The 22,185-nt window shown below is 40.1% G+C and overlaps 8 protein-coding genes and 2 non-coding genes across 10 annotated transcripts; 2 read left to right on the top strand and 8 right to left on the bottom strand.

The window, feature by feature from the left end:
- Positions 1 to 144: 144 nt before the first annotated feature.
- Positions 145 to 552, bottom strand: CTR2 (low-affinity Cu transporter; the record flags this gene model as incomplete). The annotated part of the gene is made up of 1 exon (XM_451403.1): positions 145 to 552. One exon carries the CDS (start codon positions 550 to 552, stop codon positions 145 to 147), a length of 408 nt encoding a protein of 135 aa, XP_451403.1.
- Positions 553 to 914: 362 nt separating this feature from the next.
- On the bottom strand, positions 915 to 2,228 carry KLLA0_A09185g (uncharacterized protein; the record flags this gene model as incomplete). The annotated part of the gene is made up of 1 exon (XM_451402.1): positions 915 to 2,228. One exon carries the CDS (start codon positions 2,226 to 2,228, stop codon positions 915 to 917), a length of 1,314 nt encoding a protein of 437 aa, XP_451402.1.
- A 792-nt stretch (positions 2,229 to 3,020) lies between these two features.
- On the bottom strand, positions 3,021 to 5,303 carry SPC97 (gamma-tubulin-complex subunit SPC97; the record flags this gene model as incomplete). Its single annotated transcript, XM_451400.1, has 1 exon — positions 3,021 to 5,303. One exon carries the CDS (start codon positions 5,301 to 5,303, stop codon positions 3,021 to 3,023), a length of 2,283 nt encoding a protein of 760 aa, XP_451400.1.
- A 591-nt stretch (positions 5,304 to 5,894) lies between these two features.
- On the top strand, positions 5,895 to 9,143 carry PDR1 (drug-responsive transcription factor PDR1; the record flags this gene model as incomplete). Its single annotated transcript, XM_451399.1, has 1 exon — positions 5,895 to 9,143. One exon carries the CDS (start codon positions 5,895 to 5,897, stop codon positions 9,141 to 9,143), a length of 3,249 nt encoding a protein of 1,082 aa, XP_451399.1.
- Positions 9,144 to 9,431: 288 nt separating this feature from the next.
- On the bottom strand, positions 9,432 to 11,849 carry PUF4 (Puf4p; the record flags this gene model as incomplete). The annotated part of the gene is made up of 1 exon (XM_451398.1): positions 9,432 to 11,849. One exon carries the CDS (start codon positions 11,847 to 11,849, stop codon positions 9,432 to 9,434), a length of 2,418 nt encoding a protein of 805 aa, XP_451398.1.
- A 1,459-nt stretch (positions 11,850 to 13,308) lies between these two features.
- Positions 13,309 to 14,505, top strand: OYE2 (NADPH dehydrogenase; the record flags this gene model as incomplete). The annotated part of the gene is made up of 1 exon (XM_451397.1): positions 13,309 to 14,505. The coding sequence occupies one exon, from the start codon at positions 13,309 to 13,311 to the stop codon at positions 14,503 to 14,505; it is 1,197 nt and encodes a 398-aa protein (XP_451397.1).
- A 1,703-nt stretch (positions 14,506 to 16,208) lies between these two features.
- PMA1 (H(+)-exporting P2-type ATPase PMA1) lies at positions 16,209 to 18,908 on the bottom strand (the record flags this gene model as incomplete). Its single annotated transcript, XM_451395.1, has 1 exon — positions 16,209 to 18,908. One exon carries the CDS (start codon positions 18,906 to 18,908, stop codon positions 16,209 to 16,211), a length of 2,700 nt encoding a protein of 899 aa, XP_451395.1.
- A 1,780-nt stretch (positions 18,909 to 20,688) lies between these two features.
- Positions 20,689 to 20,761, bottom strand: KLLA0_A08987r. Its single transcript has one exon. It is a non-coding gene; the product is annotated as a tRNA-Ala (tRNA).
- A 90-nt stretch (positions 20,762 to 20,851) lies between these two features.
- On the bottom strand, positions 20,852 to 20,933 carry KLLA0_A08965r. The gene has a single exon. It is a non-coding gene; the product is annotated as a tRNA-Ser (tRNA).
- A 250-nt stretch (positions 20,934 to 21,183) lies between these two features.
- On the bottom strand, positions 21,184 to 22,077 carry SEN34 (tRNA splicing endonuclease subunit SEN34; the record flags this gene model as incomplete). Its single annotated transcript, XM_451392.1, has 1 exon — positions 21,184 to 22,077. The coding sequence occupies one exon, from the start codon at positions 22,075 to 22,077 to the stop codon at positions 21,184 to 21,186; it is 894 nt and encodes a 297-aa protein (XP_451392.1).
- Between the last annotated feature and the right edge of the window lie 108 nt (positions 22,078 to 22,185).

Raw genomic sequence — 22,185 nt, 5'->3', positions numbered from 1 at the left:
CTTACAATGATTAAGTTTGGCATATCAGTGTCAGTCAACAGAGGTGCAGATATATAAGGGGAAAGTGTGTTGATTATATATATACGGTTGCAAAATATATAGAAGGTATAGAACGCAGAAAGACAGACAAAGACACCGATTTGATCAATGGCAAGGTAAGAGTTGCACCGCTGGAGACTGTGCCCAGTGGAAATTACCAAACATTGCTCCTAAGAGTACAGCAGCGATCAAATATCCGTTGTAAGTCATATAGATAAGCATTAATAAAATCGAGATGGAATATTGAAGACCGTACCATAACGACGATTGCACTCTGTTACGTCTAGATAAAGTACCTGAAAGGTTTTGGTTGACGAGACGGATGTGGTGTTTTAGGTATTCGTACCCATATGAGAGCAGGAAGATGGCAAGGCATGAGAACAACAATTGAGAATGGGAATTGATTGACCATGATTTGAATACAACGCAAACGTTTTCAGTGTTCCAATTGAAGGTCATATCCATAGAACACATACCTGTTTCAGGTTCTGCTGGATGGTGATGAGAAGACATTGTATGCGTCAATTATTTTATTCGGTACTGTTTTATTATTGTTCTGATGCCGTTTGGAGATTTAAAAGTGTGGTTGTGGTGTTCAGTGAAGTGTTAATAAAGGTTTATGCCTTTTTATAAAAGTTTGAACGATTGTTGTAAGATAATAGTAAGATAATATTATATAGGAACCAGATACCTTTAGGAATAAAGAAAGCTACTAAAGTCTTTAATATTGAGAAAAGATGTGTATACGTTAAGTTTAATTTAGTTGTAGTAAAGAATGGTACATACATATCTATATTGTTATGTACATACTATAGTCATTAAGGGGAAGAGAAACGAAGGGAAATAAGAAAAATATAGTTTTAATTTAATTTCACTTACAATTGGTTACCGTTGTGGAACTTCTTACCAGCGAAGATAGCGTTGGAACCCAATTCTTCTTCAATTCTTAGCAATTGGTTCAATTTAGCCAATCTTTCGGATCTAGCTGGAGCACCAGTCTTAATTTGACCAGTTCTTAGACCGACGACCAAGTCAGCAATGAAAGTGTCTTCAGTTTCACCAGATCTGTGAGAGACCATGACACCCCAGTTAGCAGCGAAGGAGTCATTAGCAGCCTTGATGGATTCGGATAGAGAACCGATTTGGTTGACCTTCAACAATAGAGCATCGGCAGCCTTCTTTTCGATAGCAGTAGCGATTCTGACTGGGTTGGTGACAGTCAAATCGTCAGCAACGATTTGGACACCAGCGGTCTTGTAGAAGTGAGACCAAGCTTCCCAGTCATCTTCAGCAAATGGATCTTCGATGGAAACAATTGGGTACTTCTTGACCAATTCGTGGTACAAGTCAGCCAATTGTGGACCAGACAACCACTTGGATGGGTCGGATTCTGGGTTCTTGAAGTCCAAGTCGTACTTACCGTCCTTGTAGAATTCAGAAGAAGCACAGTCCAAACCGATATCGATCTTACCTTCGTAACCAGCAGCCTTGATAGCATCGACAATCAAGTCCAAAGCTTCTTCAGCAGTTTGAATGTTTGGAGCAACACCACCTTCGTCACCGACGTTACCGGCAGAAGCACCGTATCTCTTCTTGGTCAAAGACTTCAAGTTGTGGTAAACTTCGGAACCCATTCTCAAGGCTTCAGCGAAGGTTTCAGCACCAGTTGGAGCAATCATAAATTCTTGCAAAGCCAAAGCACCACCAGCGTGGGAACCACCGTTCAAGACGTTCAAGAATGGAACTGGCAAGACGAATGGTTGGGTCTTAGCACCGGCCAAGTCAGCCAAATGTTGGTACAATGGGACGTTCTTGGCAGCAGCACCGGCCTTGGAAGCAGCCAAGGAAACACCCAAGATAGCGTTAGCACCCAACTTGGACTTGTTAGCAGTACCGTCTAGAGACAACAACAAGTCATCGACTTGTTGTTGGTTGGTAACGTCAACGTTAGCCTTAACCAAAGCTGGAGCAATGATGTTGTTAACGTTAGAAACAGCAGTCAAAACACCCTTACCTAACCATTTAGATTTGTCACCATCTCTCAATTCTAGAGCTTCGTGAACACCAGTGGAGGCACCAGATGGAACAATGGATCTGAAAGTACCCTTTTCGGTGGTCAATTCAACTTCAACAGTTGGGTTACCACGAGAATCGTAGACGGATCTGGCGTAAACTTTAGAGATTGGCATGTTTTTTTGTTTTGTGGGTTGGTTTGTTAATTCAAATGAATTGGTTTGGTTTGTTTCGAATTAAATTAAATTTGTTAACAATTGAACTTAAATCAATTGACAAAACTGAATTAACCTTGAAAGTGATTTGAACGTCCTTTTATATAACCTCAAATCATGGGAAAGTACTTCAATGTCAATTGGTTGGTGGTGGTCCAAAGAAAAAAAAATTGACAAGAATCAATCAACTGTTTCTCATCAAAATTGAGCCAAATGGGAATCAGGGAATCAATGTTTGCTAGTCAGACAGCCAGTCACTATGGTGCAACATACAACGTGATTTCCAGATGCCAGTTATTATAGGATTCCAGAAAAAAAAGACAGTTGGGATGCGTGTAAACCGAGCGGTGGTTGATGATGGCGTGCCAGCTTCCGGGCTTCTTCTTTTTTTTTTCTCTGTGGGGTGCCTGGATTGTGAACGTGTCTTTCTGTGTGTACTGGAGAGACTTTTGCTATGTCTCTCACACGCGTGCATGTCTCATAATGTCTCGTCTGATGGACATGCATGTGCGAGACATGTGCTGCCTGTTTTCTGACTTCCTGTAATTCATAATGTGACACAAATGTACAATTTTTTTTTCGTTTTCTTTCCTTCTCAGCAGATTCCCGGGATACCGAATGCCAGTTTTTCTGTTGTCCCGGAGGGTAATCACACGGAAGCTGGGAAGTTGAGAACAAGAAAGAAGAACGAAGATTCTTCTTTGTCCCTCTTGCCATCCCGGAGGGACAAAAAATAAAAAAAAAGTAATAGGATCAACTGTTGGTTCTTGTAAGATCGCTCCATACGGAAACGTACTGTCTGAGGGTATCCATCCTTGTGATCCATCCGGATGAGCCAGATAGTTCATCATCAGAAGTCCTGCGCCATGAAGCTACAAACCTGATGAACGAGTGGATCACGTGAAGTGTGGCTTCTTGCAATTCGATCTGTGGCAGTGATGTTAATCCAGATAGGGATACGATGTTGGTCACGTGGTCCTGTACGTGTTGTTGAATCTGTAAGAGGTCTTCCTGCATTGGGTGGGTTCCAGTCGCGGCAACGGCTGTGGCAGCAGCGGCAGCAGACGTAACTTGGTTTCTTTTACTTTTCACCATTGATCTCATCTGGAAGTGCAATATTCGAGCTAACCTGATACATTGACCTCTAACGTAGAAATATCTAACACCATCATCATCATCGTCATTGTTGTCCTCGAAGATCATCCCATGCGTCTCGTATTCACTTTGCTGGGAAGAGTTGCGTCTCCAATGCTTGTTCTTACTGATTTCGAACCACGTGTCCTCTAGTAACCTTTCATGATATGAGAGTATCAATAATAACCTTTGTATCATTTGATATTGTACCATCACTGGTTTCGTCCATATTATGTTCAAAGGATACGGTATGCTTGTTTCGAATTGTACATACATTGCAGTTGGGGTTGCATTTTTCTTTTTTTTGCTCTTCCTCCCTTCATCGAGTTCATTTGAGCCCTGTGAAGTATGATTCTGTTCTTCAGCGACTAGCATCCCCTTTAATTGTTGGAAATTATCGGCGTTTAGCAACCCAGTTTCTTGTTCATCAATGAATTGTCTTAGAGTCTCGTAAAATGGGCATGTATCAATCTTCACGCTGGTCAATTTAGATAATATCATGTGTCTATAGGTATCTTCTACGGAAATTTCTTTTAAGATGTCATCGAAATGCCTTTGAATCTTGTGCAACGTAGACTCTGTCGGACTTCGAGTTAACTCGAATAGCGTCTTACTTAAGAATTTGGTGTTCCATAATTGATCGATGACTCCATGTACATACGACTGATCGTGTATCAGATTCAGAAATTTATCCATGTGGTACCCTTCGTAGTACATCTTGAGACACTTTTCGTTAGCCTGTTGGTAACATTCGTTGACATACCCTTTCAAGAAGGTCATATTTGTTATATCGATGTTAGTGACACTAGTTCCCCAGGATCTAGGTTTAAGAGCTGTGTTTCCGCAGCATATGGCGATTAAATTCCAAATTTTACCCGTCATCAATATTTTCTGTTGCAATTCTTTATCGCGAAATTGCGGAAGTAATCCATCCTTCCGTATCACGAACCTTGTATCCCATAACCTTTCATTATCTATCGTATTAGCCAATTTTTCTTCGTCCACATCGGCGACCGTATCACTTATCAAGAACTCTTCATGGTAATCGTTCAATTTTCCCTCTTGCATCCATTCAACAAACATCTGACCGTAAACACGGTTAAGAGAATCGCATATTAGGGATAAAAATTCAACGTGTCTTATATCACCTTGTTCTTGTTCCATTATCTGTTGTACTATGATAATTAAGGATCCTCCTTTCACGAATAAGGAAACCCGGGTATCGTATAGTACACGTAGATCTAACTCGTCATTCGTATCTCGCCTTAGATCATCCATGAAATTGTTAAAATCCATTTGAACTCGATCCATTTCACTCCGTTCCCTGGTACTGTCCATAATCCGATCAACTATCTGATCTAAAAGTCTAAACTTGTATATGAATCCATCTTCAAGTACCATCTCCAAATCTCGTATACTGAACTTCACATCTTGCTGAAACCGTATTTCCAACTCCTTGATACAACTCAAGTAATTTTCATACAAAAATATGCGTACCTCATGGCCCAAGCGGTGCATTACTCTACCGTATCTCTCGTCGCAACACCATTGCTGGAATTTATCTAATTTCACAAATATTGATCCTATCTTGATCAATTTTTTACTAAAACTCTTAAACGTAACATTCATCATCTTAACAACTTTATACTCGGGACCGGTCATCGAATCTCTTCTATAGCTGCTATTGTACCGGATGTACACTCCCTCGTACCCTTGCAACACAAGTAACAAATCCCGAACTACCAAGCTTTCCTGTACCCTATCATTGCTAGTTTTTTCAATCGGATACGTCCTAACTTTAATCTCTTCGCTACACAGTGGAGCAGGGTTCACTCGACGACCAAACGGTCCTACCTTATCGTTAAGTAGAAACACGCTCTCAACAACACCGCGATCCTCCATTCGTTTGTTCGTCTTTCAATGCAACAATATGCTAATTCTAGTTTAATTTTTGATAAATCCACACTGACTTCACTGATTATATGTTACCAAATGTGCTACAGGATCACACAATCGTTCTATAGGTATTAAGCGGTGGAATGGTTGGTTATCTTCATTGTTTACATTTAACTTAAACATCTTTTATGTTTATGTTTATGTTTTTGTAAAATCATTTCGCTGGATAATTAGACGCGCGCCTTAGCGCTACGATGAGATGCGCTCTATATCCGGGTAACTTTTGGTTCACTAAGAAAAGTGAAAAATTACAAAGCCATAATGAAAAACCCATTATTCAGCCTGTATTCAGATTTAATAACGATGACTTTGAGTATTTGATCTGTAAATAAATCGTTTTCATATACACCTAAATCTATATTTGGTGTCATGAATGAGTGCAAATAAAAAATTTGGTATCCTCAATTAATACTACATGATTTTTTGAGTGAAAAGTGCTTTTCTAGTGGGTTTTTAGGGGTTTTAGGATTTTGTTTGAGCGGAACGACATAAGAGTAACGCAATAAAACAAAATACAACATAATAAATTATCGGAGGATGGTTGACATATTTCAACCTGCCGTTTCTCCTCCAGGGCTTTCTGAAGAAGCTGCAAGGTCAGATAGTGCTTCTTCTGGGGTGAATGGGGACAGAACTGCAATTCCTAGAGATAGTAATGGCAACGGCACTGGTAAACCAAGAAGGAAAGTTAGCAGAGCTTGCGATAGTTGCAGGAAAAAGAAGATTAAATGTTCTGGAACATTGCCTTGCAAATCGTGCGAGACATATGGCTGTGAATGTGTTTATTCTCATGCTCCGTATGGGGTCGCAAAGGGCAAGAAAAAAACTGCCAAGAGTGATTCATCTGCTTTCACAAAGGAAAAATTATCGGTACAGTCTATACCAAATAGTACAGTAGCTATTTTGAATCCCGAAATAGATGGGAACTCCTACGCACCTTCTAGAACAGGTTTTAGTGAGGCTACAATTACTGGAGTACAGAGTCATTTACACTCATCGAGATCATCATTTGGGAGAGATTCTAGTTCGGGTCCTAGTGCCACCGGGTCCATGTCAGTGACACAGACGAGTCACCCTGTTGGGTTTTCATGTCCAAGACGCTTTGATCCTGTGAAAGATGATGCCTCAACGAATATCAACGATCCATCTAGTGATGACATCAATCGATACCCAATTTTATACATTTCTAATGCGGAAATAGAGTCACGAATTGCAAAGTTGAAAGAATGTGTATCGAGTCTACGAAGAAATGATGGGCCACAATCTGAATCCATAATGTATGCTATCAAAAACATCGAGTTTGAAATCCAGACTTTAAATAATAAATTGGCACGGCCTTGTATCAACCATGAACTCACCAGTAATCCAGAATTGAACAGAGATAAATCTGTTTGCTTTGAGGCTAAATTGATGAAAAATCATGAAAGTAACTATGTCAGTTTGAATCGATACGTCAAGATCAATACCAATAAACTCGAAGAGTATTTGCAAAAGCCTCCAATGGTAGATGTTAAACATGGATTATATTTCCCAGGTCAGTGGTTATCATTAAGAGGTGTTGGTTATTTCGTGAAAGATTTTATGAAACATGCCAAGTGCAATATAAAAGAGTTAAAGGAAAACATATATCTCATTCTACGGCAATTTGATATAATGTCTGCTGTGGAAATCAAAAATGCTGAATGTTGGGGAGCTCCTGTTGAACTTTATTGTCAGAATTTTTCTGTTAAAGTACGAAAAGATGAAAGAGTACAGCATTTGCTGCGTAAAATACCCGCTTCCTTATTGAATAAGGTGATTGCTACCAAATCGGAATTTAAACTGGAAAACTGGAATCATATCATTAATAATACTTCTGAAACATCGGTATCGTCTGCTACCGATGCTTTCCATTGGATCATTGCTATAATGGAAGTGAATAAGAATGAGTATCAAAAATTAAGCAAGCATCATAAACTTTCCGCTCAACAAAGGGGTGATGATATTATCACGGAAACCCTATTTTTTATTGAAGCTGAGGAGCTTCTGTTCACTTTGGGCCTTCACTTCTTTAAGCAAATCAGTATTGCGAGGGTACATTCGGAGCCTCTTACATTTTTAGATGATCTATTAGATTTTGTCATGAATATCTTTTGGATTGATGGTCATCAAATATTTACGTGCCTCTTGTCATCTGCAATTCAAACTATGCGATTGTGTGGTATGGACCACTGGGAGACGTATCTAGTTATGGATGAACGTATGGCAGATAGCAGAAGGAATCTTTGGTGGAAAGCGTTCATTTGGGATCAATATTCTGTTTTCATTACAGGGTCGAGGCCAGTATTTAGCACTGTTGATATTCAGGGTCCACTATTCCCTGGATTTATGAGAAAGATGAAATTTATTGATCATCAAGATTTAATGGCAAACTTTGATGAACAATTTAATTTGGAGAATGTTGACTTTTCTAGCTCTGATCTCACTCGACGTGAAACGATTGCTTTTGTAATATTTTTGTCTTGCTTTTTCGCTCATCAGTTTCAATGCAAAATTGTGTTCAGCGATCGCTTTTCTAATTTTCGAATCTTCGCATTGAGTAAATCGGAAAAGATCAAGATGGCAGAGGAGGTCTTATCAGAGTTGCGTATTTACAAGCATCGTCTCGACATTTTGAATGAAGGTTTTAAAAGATATCTTGAGAGTGGACTTAAAAAGGTGGATCCCAAGGAGAATTCAGATTTGGAAGATCCGGGAATATTTTGGTATGAGATAACTAGGGAGGTTTCTTTAACATTTTGCGTGGTATCAAGTGTACATATCATCGCGCGACTCAACCCATCACCAGAAGTAGTCAGTATCAGCCAAGAAATGAAAAAATTCAGAAAGAACATCGGTGTCTCATGGAAGATTACTATGCAATATCTCGAACAAAATAACAGTCTCTACGACCTCTTTTTCATGTCAAAACTTGTCGCGCTAGTTGCAGTATCGTATGTTGGTGAGAACATAGCCTACTTCAAACATGCCTCGTTCGATGATGTTTGCTCTTTTGTAAAAATTTGCAGATTCTTCGATTATTCTGGTATAAACTGTGGTTCGGTTGAGAACACTAGAATACAAAGAACTTTGTTACAAATTCAATTCTTACTTAAGATCTTAGTTAGATGTGTGGTTTCAGTGCATGTGCAATCGCATAAAAAGACCATCGAGAATTTGTTACAGCAGCTAGCCTCTTCGAAATACCCGGAATATCAAGAAACAATTGTTAAATTATTTGACCCGACCTTCAACTACTTTTCTCCGACCTTGAATGCTCTCAAAGAGAGTGAGCTACATCTACAAATCAAATCTTGGTTAACAGAAACCCTATATGGTTCTGTTCTTTCCCTTCCGAATAATCTGTTTTTTGACGATATTTTTCCAACTTACACTCCTTCCGCTGGCTCCTCTGTTGCAGATCAAAGAGATATTCCACCTAATTATTTTACCGAAGCAGTTGATACGGTCAATGGTACGGTGATAGCGAATAAAAATCCTCATTTCTCATCAACGGAGCGGTACAATGGAAATAATGAGCTGAAAAATGGTTTAGATTCAAGTGACAAAACAGAAGGGTTTCAAAATCCAGTCTCTTCTGCGTCACCATCGAAACTTTCAGAACCCTCGAATCATATCGATCAAGGAACTACCTTCAACTTGGGGACAATTTATGACTTCGCTGACCATGGTGATTTCGATCGATTGTTTTCCTTTATATGGGATGATTTTGTTGGAGCCCCAGTTTCTTCCACTGAGAAGGAATAGTTGCATATAATAGCAGACAACGGGCACTATTTTTATTTGCAGTACAAGTGCGTAATCTTTTCTAAAATTGATGGAACTATTGGTTTGTAGAAGCATTATTCGGTCTACTATATATTATACAATATCATTGAGGTAAAATTCAGCCAGAGAGTGTTGTCATTTTTTTCGAAACTTGATGGAATTGAAACTTAAAAACACTTTTGAACGTCACAGTAATTATACATACATTTCGTTTTTGCTTGATGGTAGTTGAAGAGTGCTTGCGGCGCAAGTACAGATAATCCCAATTTATTCTGCTTGTAGAAGGGCAGCAATTCTTCTACCATGAGGAGTATTTCTGATTTGACCGACTAACAATGGTTTCAACGAGTCAGATAGCAGAGAAAAGAGAGATGCATTGGAGTCCTTGACAATATCTAACGCTGTCTGTAAGACGTAGTTACCATAGCTGTCGTGCAAGAGCTTCAACAACCCTGATTCATCGTTACTGTTCAATATCTTAGTGATCATAACATCAGAAACAGCAGGAGTACGTAAAATTGATTCCACGACATTGGAACCAAATTTGTTTAGTGAAAGGTCGATGGCATTGAATTTTAACACATCAACAATCTTTTTAGTGTACTTGAAATCAGGCGTTGCTTGATCCTTTTCCTTAGTTAGAATGTACTGGATTACGTAATTGCCGTACGGGTTCATAGTCAATTCAAATGATTTCTCCACAATCTTACCGCACAATGCATCGAGCTGTTCGGTATTACCAAAATCCAAACAACGTTGAACAACGCAGCATCCATTTCTGTGATTACTGATCTTGATTATATCGTCACAAGCGGCATCATAAATGAATTGAGTATCCTTATTCGAGAAATTTTCTAGCATCTTTTGAACAACATGGTTACTTTTGAAGTCTCTGCTCAAGGATAAAATGGATGGTTGCAAGGATGCCACTAAAATCTGTGTTTCCTCCTCAGTATCAGTGCATTCCACTAATTTCTGAAGAGCTCTAGTACCATGAGCATCTAAGGCGATATCCATGAACTGAGGCGAACAATTTTTGACAATTTCCACTCTGTCCCTCTGGTTAATCCTTTCGAATAGTTTTTGCATCAAATAATTACCAAATGGATCATTCATCAATTCGCATATGTGGTCTTTTATCTCGGAGTAAATAGTAGAAGCTACTTCTTCTCCATTTTCATCCAACTGACGTTGTAAAAATCTGCAACCGTGTTGATCCTTACACAAAGAGTAGATTGACCCAACGAATTGTTCCAATACAGCATCTTGATAACGAGAACCATCTTCAAAGCGTTGAGGTTTACCATGAGGTTTCATATTTCCGAAATTGCTACGACTAGAACCATTGTTATTGAAATGACGTTTTCTATGTTGAGGGTTATTGCTCTGTGGTCTTTGATGGCCAGCTGGAGGGCCTGCGTGACCCGGATGATGAGGGTGTGGAACCAGGAAGTTAGGACTACCGTGAGGAGCAGCAAACATCCACGGGTTAGGTCCTGACATTGGCAGACTACCAGGTTGACTCAATCCTGGGGAATTAGTTCCAGAGTGTACATGACGGTTAGATTGGCCACTTGGATCGCCGCTGCTGTTTGCTTCTTTGCCATCTGCGGAGATGGCTGGAGAACCTGCATTCAACGTGTTAGTAGGGCCCGGGACAGGAGAGAAAGCTGTATTAAAACCGTAACCAGGGAATGGGGAACCGATAGGATGGGGATGATGACCCAGTGGATGGCCAGATAGTACAGGATTTGGTTGCAGCAATGCACCGGTGTAAGGGTAAGCAGCAGCTTGAGGATAAACACGATCCTGCATCTCTTTTTTCGAGGCAGAAGCTTCGGGTGATGTTGCTGATGCATTGGTACCAGTGGCATCCGTCGTTTCAGTGGGACTGGAAGTAGAATTGTTCAACAAGTCAGTAGCTGACACTGCATGGAAAGTTTGTCTTCTAGAAGTGTTAGCACCTGGCACCTTGGCATCATTCCCCTGTTCAGAAGATTCTAAAGTGAATGATGCACCGCGCACAAAGGAATCCTGATTCTGCGGATCTTCGCCTGCAGTGGTGTCGTCGATGGCACTAGAATTCAAATCCGGATTCATCCAGAACATTGGCCTTTGCCCATTATGGTTCATATACTGTTGGGGATAATGCATCATCAGGTCAGAACCTGGGATGGCAGAATCATTAACACCTCCGGTCATGTTTCCTGCACCGGGAACAGCACTACCTCCACTTGGTGACAAGCTTAGGTTGAAATCAACAGCAGCGCTGGAATCAGGTGGTGGAAACATTTGATCCTGTGCACCGGGAAAGAATCCAGAATGAGGCATGTGCATCATAGGATGGTACGGCATGAATGGATTCATCATGTGGGGAGCGAACATAGGTGCTGGTCCGGGGCCTGATGGACCTGGTACTAACGAATCACCCATGAAAAACTCTTGCTGCTGCAACTGTTGTGGAATAGTACCACCGTTTGTAGCGCTAGTAGCATTGTTACCGTTACCTCTGTTGTTACTAATTGTTTCAGTTGCGGCTGCTATTGGCGCGGCATCGTTTCCAGTCTCCTGATCTGGTTCTTGAGTATTAGAGTTTGAGTTTGGTTTTTCAACAACATCATCCAAATGCAATTGGCCTAAAGCCGCATTAATGGTTTCTGGAACAGAAACTGGGTCAATATTCATGGTTAAAGTATGCCTAGTAGTAATATACAAAGAAAAAAAAAGATCTCTTCTGTCTGTATGTGCGAGTTCTGATCTTTTTCGATTCAATTATGAGATGCAATATGGCACGAAATGGAAAGGGAAAAAAGCAAAAATAGGATAGCAGTGGAAAGGGATATTCGTCTAGTTTACACTAATGTACAGGGAATGAGAGATGATGATGATGAGCCTTATCGATTGTAGATTACAGCTTTGAAAGATATAAGAAAATCCTTACTATCGAAAGGAATCAAAGCAGGCGGGAAAAAAGGAAACAAAAGAAACAAAGAAACAAAAAAGGACAACAACGGTCGCTGCTGAGAAAAAAAATGGATATCACAGGTAGGAAGATTCAAACACAATAACCTTGGTCAACTAGAATGAAAAGAAAGACACATCAAACAGTATAAAAGATTCATTTAACAATGAGTCTTTGAATACTTAATATAGCTTTGTTTTGTTTCAATTTCAGTTTTTTTTTCTTTCCTTTGATTTTCAGGAATTGAGAAACCCCTTACCCGGATTTGGTGATAGTTGTTCACGTGATTAAAATCACGTGACTTGGGAACTCAATTTCCCCTTCCATTCCTTGCATCATTTAATGACAGCTAAGTGGAACAAAGTGTCAGCGTTTTTGGATACATCTATCTATTCCAACCCGAGTTTTCTCTATCCATGTTGCAGTGTACAGTCCATTGGCCAGCAATATCAATCAATAGCCCGAAGCATTGAGTATTCTTATCTTCTTTTGCTGGGAAAGCTAAGCGCCGCGTTCCGTCTTTTTTTTTTTTTTTTTTTCCGTGTTCCGTGTTCCGTTCTTGCTTCTCGAATATGTATAGTTGAAACATATACACATCATTGACACTTCATATTCCAAGGCTTTAGTAACGGTTTCTGCAACGCGGAGACAGTTTATAATCACAAGTATTACTAATGCTATCGAAATCTGACGCGAAGTCCGAATGGTGAAAACTAGGCTGACAAATTTCATTCGAGAAACTTTTTTGGGATAGAAGCTAGGGACCAAAAAAAGGAAAAGCACGCAGTCGTTTATGGCACATATGGTATCTGATGATGTGGTGTTATAGATGAACGGATTCTTTTTTTTTTCCTTTTTTTGGAAGTATCTTCACCCTGTAAGTGACGGAACGTTCTATATGTTTCCTGTTTGCTCTGCCCTGTTACCTGATTTCTCTGATTCCTAAGAGTTTCCGTTATGTATGTGGATTGTGGATACTGTGTATTAATAATGGTAATGTCGGTAAAATTGGAAAGGGACTTCGGGTAAGGATATATAAAAGGAGGCCCCAATTTGTACCAGAGATGGATTTTGTCTCATGGGTAAAGCCATTGTCTCATTGTCTAATTGTCTAATTGTCCCTTATTTAGCTTAAGAAAAGTACGCACACTAACAAGTAAACCAAATCAAATCGCATACGCAATGTCGTTTATGAACTTTGAACCAAAGCCATTGGCTGATACTGATATCTTCAAACCAATCAAGATTGGTAACACTGAATTGAAGCACAGGGTTGTCATGCCTGCATTGACAAGAATGAGAGCGTTGCATCCAGGCAACGTTCCAAACCCTGACTGGGCTGTTGAATATTACAGACAACGTTCCCAATATCCAGGTACTATGATTATCACTGAAGGTGCTTTCCCATCAGCTCAGTCAGGTGGTTACGATAACGCACCAGGTGTTTGGAGCGAAGAACAACTGGCTCAATGGAGAAAGATCTTCAAGGCAATTCACGACAACAAGTCTTTTGTTTGGGTACAATTGTGGGTTCTAGGTAGACAAGCTTTTGCTGATAACTTGGCAAGAGATGGATTGCGTTATGATAGTGCTTCCGATGAAGTGTACATGGGTGAAGATGAAAAGGAACGTGCCATCAGATCTAACAACCCTCAGCATGGTATCACCAAGGATGAAATTAAGCAGTATATCAGGGACTATGTTGATGCTGCTAAGAAGTGTATCGATGCTGGTGCAGATGGTGTTGAAATCCATTCCGCTAACGGTTATTTGTTGAATCAATTCCTAGACCCAATCTCCAACAAAAGAACTGATGAATACGGTGGATCCATTGAGAACCGTGCTAGATTCGTCTTGGAAGTCGTCGATGCCGTTGTCGATGCCGTTGGTGCCGAAAGAACCAGTATCAGATTCTCACCATACGGTGTATTTGGTACCATGTCAGGTGGTTCAGACCCTGTCTTGGTGGCTCAATTCGCCTATGTACTTGCTGAATTGGAAAAGAGGGCAAAGGCTGGTAAGAGATTAGCATACGTCGATTTAGTCGAACCTCGTGTCACATCGCCATTCCAACCGGAATTTGAAGGCTGGTATAAAGGTGGTACCAATGAATTCGTATACTCTGTTTGGAAGGGTAACGTGCTAAGAGTTGGTAACTACGCTTTGGACCCAGATGCTGCCATTACGGACTCAAAGAATCCAAACACTTTGATCGGTTACGGTAGAGCCTTCATTGCCAACCCAGATCTTGTTGAACGTCTCGAAAAGGGTTTGCCATTGAATCAATACGATAGACCCTCTTTCTACAAAATGTCTGCGGAAGGGTATATCGACTACCCAACATACGAGGAAGCTGTTGCCAAGGGTTACAAGAAATAGACTGGGACATCTTCAAAGGGGAAGCTCGCAAATTTATGTTAACGACAATATCTATATACATGGAAATTTATGCACAGAAACAGTACTTATATATACTTACTGATACAAGCTTAAAAGATATAATGGTTTTTTTCAATGAAACAATATAGAGAAACGAATAACAAACAGTTTAAGTGAGAGTGTGCACTTCTTGTCAGTGAATCAATGACAAAGAACTACTTTTAACAATAATCGAGAATACATTAAATTAACCTATGAATTTATAAAAATAGAGATATAAAATAAATTTTGAAAACTACCATTAAGTCTTTATGCAAAATGTGTACTTTATCAAAAGCGTGTGAAGTGTGTGTGCGTGTGTGCGTGTGTGCGTGTACGTGCGTGTGCAAATTTTGTGTGCTTGTGTGTAAATTAAAACAGTCCAGCCAAATAATGGGGATGTTAGGGAAAAAAAAATCTGTGTGTGTAGATTGTAAATTTGTTAAATTGATGATGGTAAGTGTCTTTTTAGCTTGAAGCTTTTATAAGATGCTTCAATAAATGCTTCAACTGTTTGTCGATTGATAAACAAGTTTCACTTACTCCTAGAAAAAGAACCAACAAGTATTGAGAAAAGAATGATGCCAATTGATCCAAAAAAGGGAAGGGTTTTTATATCTGCAATTCTCTCTAAATATTCCAACAGTTATATCAAGAGATCTCCAAAGTGTGTGTGTGTGTGTGTGTGTAGAAGATCGAAATCAATAACTGTCTGCAATATTAAGGGAGAAGAAAAAACAGCAGTTCCAAACCCAGCAAAAGGCAACAAATTCAATTTCCCGTCGTACGTCAGAAATGTTGAAAATGGGAGAAAAGAAAACGACGAAAACAGCGATATTAAAAAGCCAATTAATGAATCAATCAATTTATTCTGTAATGTGTCAATTTTTTCTTTATTTCATAGTATTGTAAAACAGAAAAATAATATGATGTATTATTAATAGTATTATTCATTTTTTTTTCCTTTTATTCGCCAATATATGGATATAATATATTAGTTTATTATTGATTAAGAGTATCATTGAAAGGATATCAAATGTTTATCATAGAATTTCCAAAGAGAAATAAAAGTCCAAGGAATTTAGAATTAGTCTGTCCAAGGAGATTAAACATCGCCAAAAAAAAGAAAACCACAAGGAGATAACGATCAACATAAAAATGACGGAAAAAGGTATCAATTAAACATTAAGAAAAAGAAAATTATCGAGTTTAAAATTGATCATCCTTGTAATTAAAAGCTTGTCTTGACAGTAAATAGTTAGCAGTTTAAACCCAGTGGAATTTGGTGTAAATGTGAGGGTAGGAAGGAAAGAGAAAAAAATAAAGCTTTATAGTTAAAATGAGGCAAAAAAAACAACCACAGAGAAAATACCAGTCATTGAGCTAAAAATAATTTCAGATGACAACACATTACTCATTTAAACGCTTCTTACCATTTTCATTCATTCAAAAAAATCAGGAACAAAAAGATCTAAATCAAAGCCAGTTGGATTTAGACAATGACTCTAAGAAAAAGAGATCACTTCGATTAAAGAATGATGAAAGATGGAGAGAAAACAGAAGAAATTTGTAATTGTGGAAAGCAGAACTGAAAGAAACATTTAGCAAACATAGAACGTTCAATATGTAGTTGGAATAATTTTATAGTAACATTTTGATAAAGTTTAGTTTTCCTTTTCGTGTTGAGTGGAGACTCTTTGCATAGCCATCAAGAAATCTTCGACGGATCTGCCAGATGGCTTGTCTCTTCTAGACTTACCGTTCATGAATCTGTCAAAGGCTTCAGATTCAGACATCATGTAGTAAGCACCACCCATGACACAGAAGACACCGAAAGAGAAAATCCAGACTCTGACAACGGTAACGATGTCGTTCCAGTTTTGAGACCACCAACCGAACAAACAGAACATGGTTGCGATGATATCAACGATTAGAACGGCACCAGATAATTGCCAAGATGGGATAGAGGACCAGAATGGACCAGCAGCTCTGGTGATGAAAATCAACCAGTTTTCAGTCAAGGAGATTTGCAAGAACAAAACACCATCGATGGAACCGAAGTTTTGGATAATACCACCCTTTGGAACAAACATAGTGGTCAAGGTGATCCAAGTACCGATAGCCAAAATTATACCCAAGATGACGGACATACCCCATAGTCTTCTCAAGTTCCACTTGACAGGCTTTGGAGAGTATGGAGCATTATCGTAAGCAATAGCCAAGGTAGCAACATCAGCGAAAATAGCAATGAAGACAACCAAGTCAATGTTCAAAGATCTGTTCAAGATAGCAATCCATAGACCCAAGAAGATTTCCAAATGTAGGGACAAAGCGATACGGTAAACGACGTAAGAGTACATTCTGTGGAAAATTTGTCTAGAGGTCTTCAAAGCGTCAATAATAGCGGACAAACCTGGGGCCAAGAAAACAATATCAGCAGCGGATCTAGCGGCATCGGTAGCACCTTCGACAGCAATACCGGTATCAGCCTTCTTCAAAGATGGGGCATCGTTAACACCGTCACCAGTCATAGCAACCAAGTAACCTCTTTGTTGCAAGATTTCAACGACGTTGTACTTGTGTTGTGGGAAAACTTCAGCGAAACCATCAGCATTTTCAACGAAATCGGCCAATTCGGAACCTGGCATGTCACCACCACCACCTAGACCTAATCTTTCAGCGTTGTAAATGTTAGTACCCAAACCCAATTGTCTACAAGTTTCCTTAGCAATACCGACAGCGTCACCAGTTAACATCTTAACTCTCAAACCCAAGTGTCTAGCTTCGTTGACAGTTTGAGCAGTGTCATCTCTTGGAGGATCCATACATGGCATAACACCCAAAATTTCCCAGTGACCTTCACCTCTCTTTCTGGCAACACCCAAGGCTCTGAAACCTCTGGAAGCCAATTCAGCAACCTTGTTTTCGTAGTTTTCACGGACATCTTCTGGAATTGGATGTTCTTCTTCAACAGTCTTCAAGACGAACAATGGAGCACCCTTAACACAAATGATTCTTTCACCTTCTGGAGATTCGACAATAGCGGTAACCTTCTTGGAAACAGGGTCGAATGGGTGGAATTCCAACAACTTGTACTTAGTCAAAGCAGCCTTGGCTCTTGGGTAAGAGATCAAAGATTTCAAGAAAGCCTTGTCAATGGCATCCAAACCCTTCTTCTTTCTAGAAGCAGCCAAACAAGCAGTCAACATCAAGTCATCTGGGTCAACACCTTCAACAGTGTAAGGTTCATGTAAGGACAACTTGTTCTTGGTCAAAGTACCGGTCTTGTCAGAACACAAGATTTCGACACCAGCCAAAGATTCAATGGCAGACAATTTTTGGACAATGGCTTGTTTCTTAGCCAAGTAAGCAGCACCGACAGCCATGGTGGTGGTAACGACAGCTGGCAAACCGACTGGGACACCGACAATGGTGATAGCCAAAGTGTATCTCAAAATTCTAACAATCTTGTTAGTTCTGTAGAAGGAGGCAACCCAAACGAGCAACAAGGTAACAATAACCAAGATCAACAAGATCGTACCAATACCGTTCAAAACTTCAGTGAAATGACCACTACCAGCAGCAGCCTTGTTAACCAAAGCAGCAGCTCTACCGACGAAAGTGGAGTCACCAGTAGCAGTAACGATCATGAAAGCTTCACCTCTCTTAACAGTAGAAGAAGAGAAAGTGGAGTCACCGAATCTCTTGTCGACGGCCAAAGATTCACCAGTGATAGCAGATTGATCGATTTGGATGAAACAGTCTTCAGTGACCAAACGACCATCGGCTGGAATAACAACACCATCTTCCAATTGCAAGATATCACCTGGAACGACTTCGTTAGATGGAACTTCAACCAAGTTACCATCTCTGATAACAACGGCAGAGTTAGCCAAAGTCTTCTTCAATTCGTCAACGATAGAACCAGCTTGGTATTCTTGGATGAAACCAACAGCAGCGTTCAAAAACAATAAACCACAGATAACACCGAAATCGACCCAATCTTCCAAACCGGCAGCTAAAATAGCAGCGGCTTCCATAACAAATTGAATTGGACCGATGAAGAACATCAAAAACTTGACAAATAGGTTTTCAGTTTCTTCAGACATTTGATTCAAACCATACTTCTTTCTTCTCTTGGTAACTTCATCAGAAGTCAAACCGTAAGATGGGTCAGTTTGTAATAATTCTTCTGGAACCGGTCTAGCGGAACCAGCAGCAACATGCTCATCATCTTCACTTTCATCGTCTAATCCGTGATGAGATTGCAAGTCTTCGATCAATTGATCGATATCTTCATCTTCATCATCGGAGTCCTGGTTGTTAACAGGCTTTTCCTTGGTTGGTTCAGTGGCAGCTGACATTCTGTTATTTTCACAATGTCTATTCTAGTCTGAATCTCTGCGTCTGTCTTTATGTTTTTCCTTTTTCTAAGTTTCTCCGTTCAAACAAACCGGAAAAACTAAAAGCAGATAATGAACAAAAACGACAACAGGAACGAGAACAAGAATGAGAACAAAATATGAGTTAGTAAAAAGGAAACCTGGTAAAAACCAAAAGAAAAAAAGGGAGGGAAGGAAGAGTAGAGAATAATTCAATTGGAATTCTTTTCACCATAATATATACGATGAGATGGCCATTGTTAATTGATAACAATGTAAATAAACAGAAACGGTATTCTGTTTACCTTTCTCAGAGTCCAGAGTTTGTTTCCCATTGTTACCAAAAGGAAAAAAAACAACTAGAAACGGAAATTTTCCGAAAACGGAAACACAGTAAACAAAAAAGGGACTATTAGTCCTCTGCTATGGCCCATCGTATGATGTGAAAGGGGGCAAAAAGCAAAAATGGAAAATAAACGACTCTTTCCTCGGCACATTGAGCCCGCAAGTTCGCAGACTCGCAGACTCGCAGACTCGCAGACTCGAGTCGATTCGACTCGAGTCACGTGCTGTTTCCCACCACTACTTTGGTAATAATAGCACGCCCGCTCGCAGCGGGCGTGCGTCTCAATTCCAACATACCTGTCAAAGATATCAAAGAACTAGCTTGATGGGGGAAGCTCTTCTCTGTATTCCTGAATTGAAACAGTACTAAAAACCAACTACTAAACTACTTAACACTACACAATGGTATTGTCTTGGATGGGAAAACTCGAACGGTAGGCGAGTTCTCCTTATATATACAATTTTATCAACCCACTAAGTACCAACAATACTAAATTTCCCAACCTTAAAGAACCTCTTAACACTATGAATATTGTGAATATTCTCGAACTGTGTGTGGTTCTTTCTTTGATTACCCAAATCTTATCTGCTTAGAGAGAGAGAGAGAGAGATAATCCAAAAATCACTCAAAAAGAAAATTTGAGCAGAAACAGTATTAAGAAAAAAAGCGGACGATTTCTCGTTTAGACAGAGATTCGGCCGTGTAGCATGCTTTTGTTATTGTTTTTGGATGAAATTTTTCTTTTCAAAATGGATTTTGGTTATGAGAGATTGGTCGAAATTACGCAATGACGAAATGCGGTGGGAAGTATGCGTGGTGTACTGGCATGCATGGTGGCATTATATCCCGCAAACGATGGGTTATTCCCACGTTTTATACCACATACGGCAATGTTGCCGTATGTGGTATATTTGTCAACAAAAAAAAATGAGAACAGAACAGCGCGCTGCGCAGCGCGCTGTTCTGTTTACAGGTTCAGCCAAATGCGCTGGAGAGAGAGAGAGAGAGAGAGAGACGAAGTCTCTCTCTTTTTCAGTATGCGTTCTGTTACCCGGACTCGAGGCAGTAGAAATGGCTATAACGCTAGCCATTGCCTGGCAGAAGCACCAGGTACCATCATCGCCTGTCGCTGGAGTTAATGTTTGTAATCAAAGGAAATAAGAAGTTTTGAACAATAAAAATCCCTCAAAATGTTGAGGGGACAGGACAGACGGAGGTTTTGAACAGTGATTCGGATTTCCCAGTGTGTGTGTTTTGGCCTCTCCTTATACCCGCCCGCTGGGATAATAGGTTAGTCAATGGCTGGTCGATGGACGACCCGTTGCCGGCCGTTCAGCTCTAACTCCTGTGAGCTAGGTGATCTTGGTAGGAAAAAAAAAAAAAAAGAAAGAAACTCGTCTGTATTGGAAAAAGTCATGGACAAAACCGGAGTCGAACCGATGACCTCTTCCTTGCAAGGGAAGCGCGCTACCAACTGCGCCATTTGCCCAAATTTTCTGATTTTCCAGTTTCTGATGGAGACCTAGTTCGATGGTGTTGCCCTGTCTTGCTATGCAAATGGCAAAAACAAAAAAGATAACGACAACAGCAGGACTCGAACCTGCGCGGGCAGAGCCCAAAAGATTTCTAATCTTTCGCCTTAACCGCTCGGCCATGTTGCCTAGATAACTTGAAAATTTCAATCTAACATAGGACCACCATCGGCCTTGAATGTCATGTCATGTCTGGTTCGTTCCCCTCACTGCTTTAATCCCTTTCTCATTTTTTTCATCTCTTTCTCCTCTTGGCCAAACTTTATCTCTCAATTTTCTGTTTAAGGCTGGAATGCCCATATTATTGCATGAAACGTTAAATAAAATACATGCACAACTTAAGTAAAGGACATACGAAACTTAAATAAAGTATACTTCCTCAGCCAAACCCTGCCCATTCTACAGAGTAAAATTCAGCATCCCCATTTTCATTTATACCGGGCAGTACCCACGTTTTCTTGACGCTCGTTCCCAAACGTGCACCGTTAATCATGTTCAACAAATCTATCTCTTCATCTTTGCTTCTTGCATCCTGCACAGTAAGGTGCGAATGGTATCGGAGAGGGTCCCCCGGGTACGCAACGTATCGTCCGCCGAACCTGGCTCCTGGTGACATGAAATACCCCATTTCTCTCAATTTTTTGTAAACCTTATAGTTTAGCCTCAATTTCTCGTTTTGTCTCAAGATTTGTTCGCATATCTTTCGTTGATCTATTGTTTGATCGTTGAGGCTTGGTTCAATGACAGCTGAAGTATCCTTGGTCTCGATGAAGATAGACTGTTTCATCAATTGTTCATCCCTTTCGTTAATTACGTCACTCGGTACTGCAACATCGCTTGCGCCTCGAAGGGTCTTCATTTTCCGCAAGAAATTAGCCCGTTTCCATTCTAACTGTTGCGCTACATCGTTTGCTCTGTCGTCTTTGAATTTTTGTAACTTTTCGCCATCTAAACCCTTTAGAGACTTTATCAAGTCTTGGCCCATTACATGCCTAAACACTGCATGTCCAACTTCAACAAGCCACAAGGCCTCTTCCATCATCAATCGAAGCGGGACTCCAAGGAACACGTTCTGCTGCGGAGCACCTCCCAAGGTACCAATTAAAACACCAGCCACGCCATGTTCTCTTATCTTGGCAATATCGTCGACATCATACAGTACAGGGACCACCGATGATGCATCATCACCATCACCGTCTTCCAAATTGGATCCTACCAAATAAATCTTGGCCTTCTCACTCATTGCTTTTGTAAAACTCTCTCTGTATTCCATGTGACACTGCTACGATTTCCCGCTTATCTTTTAAATAGGTACCGAAGGTTTACAGTTGGTCCATGAGCGATGAGCTGCCTGGCTGTTTGCTTGAATGCATGTATGTAT

The sequence above is a fragment of the Kluyveromyces lactis genome (assembly GCF_000002515.2).
Source record: "Kluyveromyces lactis strain NRRL Y-1140 chromosome A complete sequence".
In the NCBI taxonomy this organism is placed as follows: domain Eukaryota; kingdom Fungi; phylum Ascomycota; class Saccharomycetes; order Saccharomycetales; family Saccharomycetaceae; genus Kluyveromyces; species Kluyveromyces lactis.
This window is presented reverse-complemented; position numbering and strand designations above follow the sequence as displayed.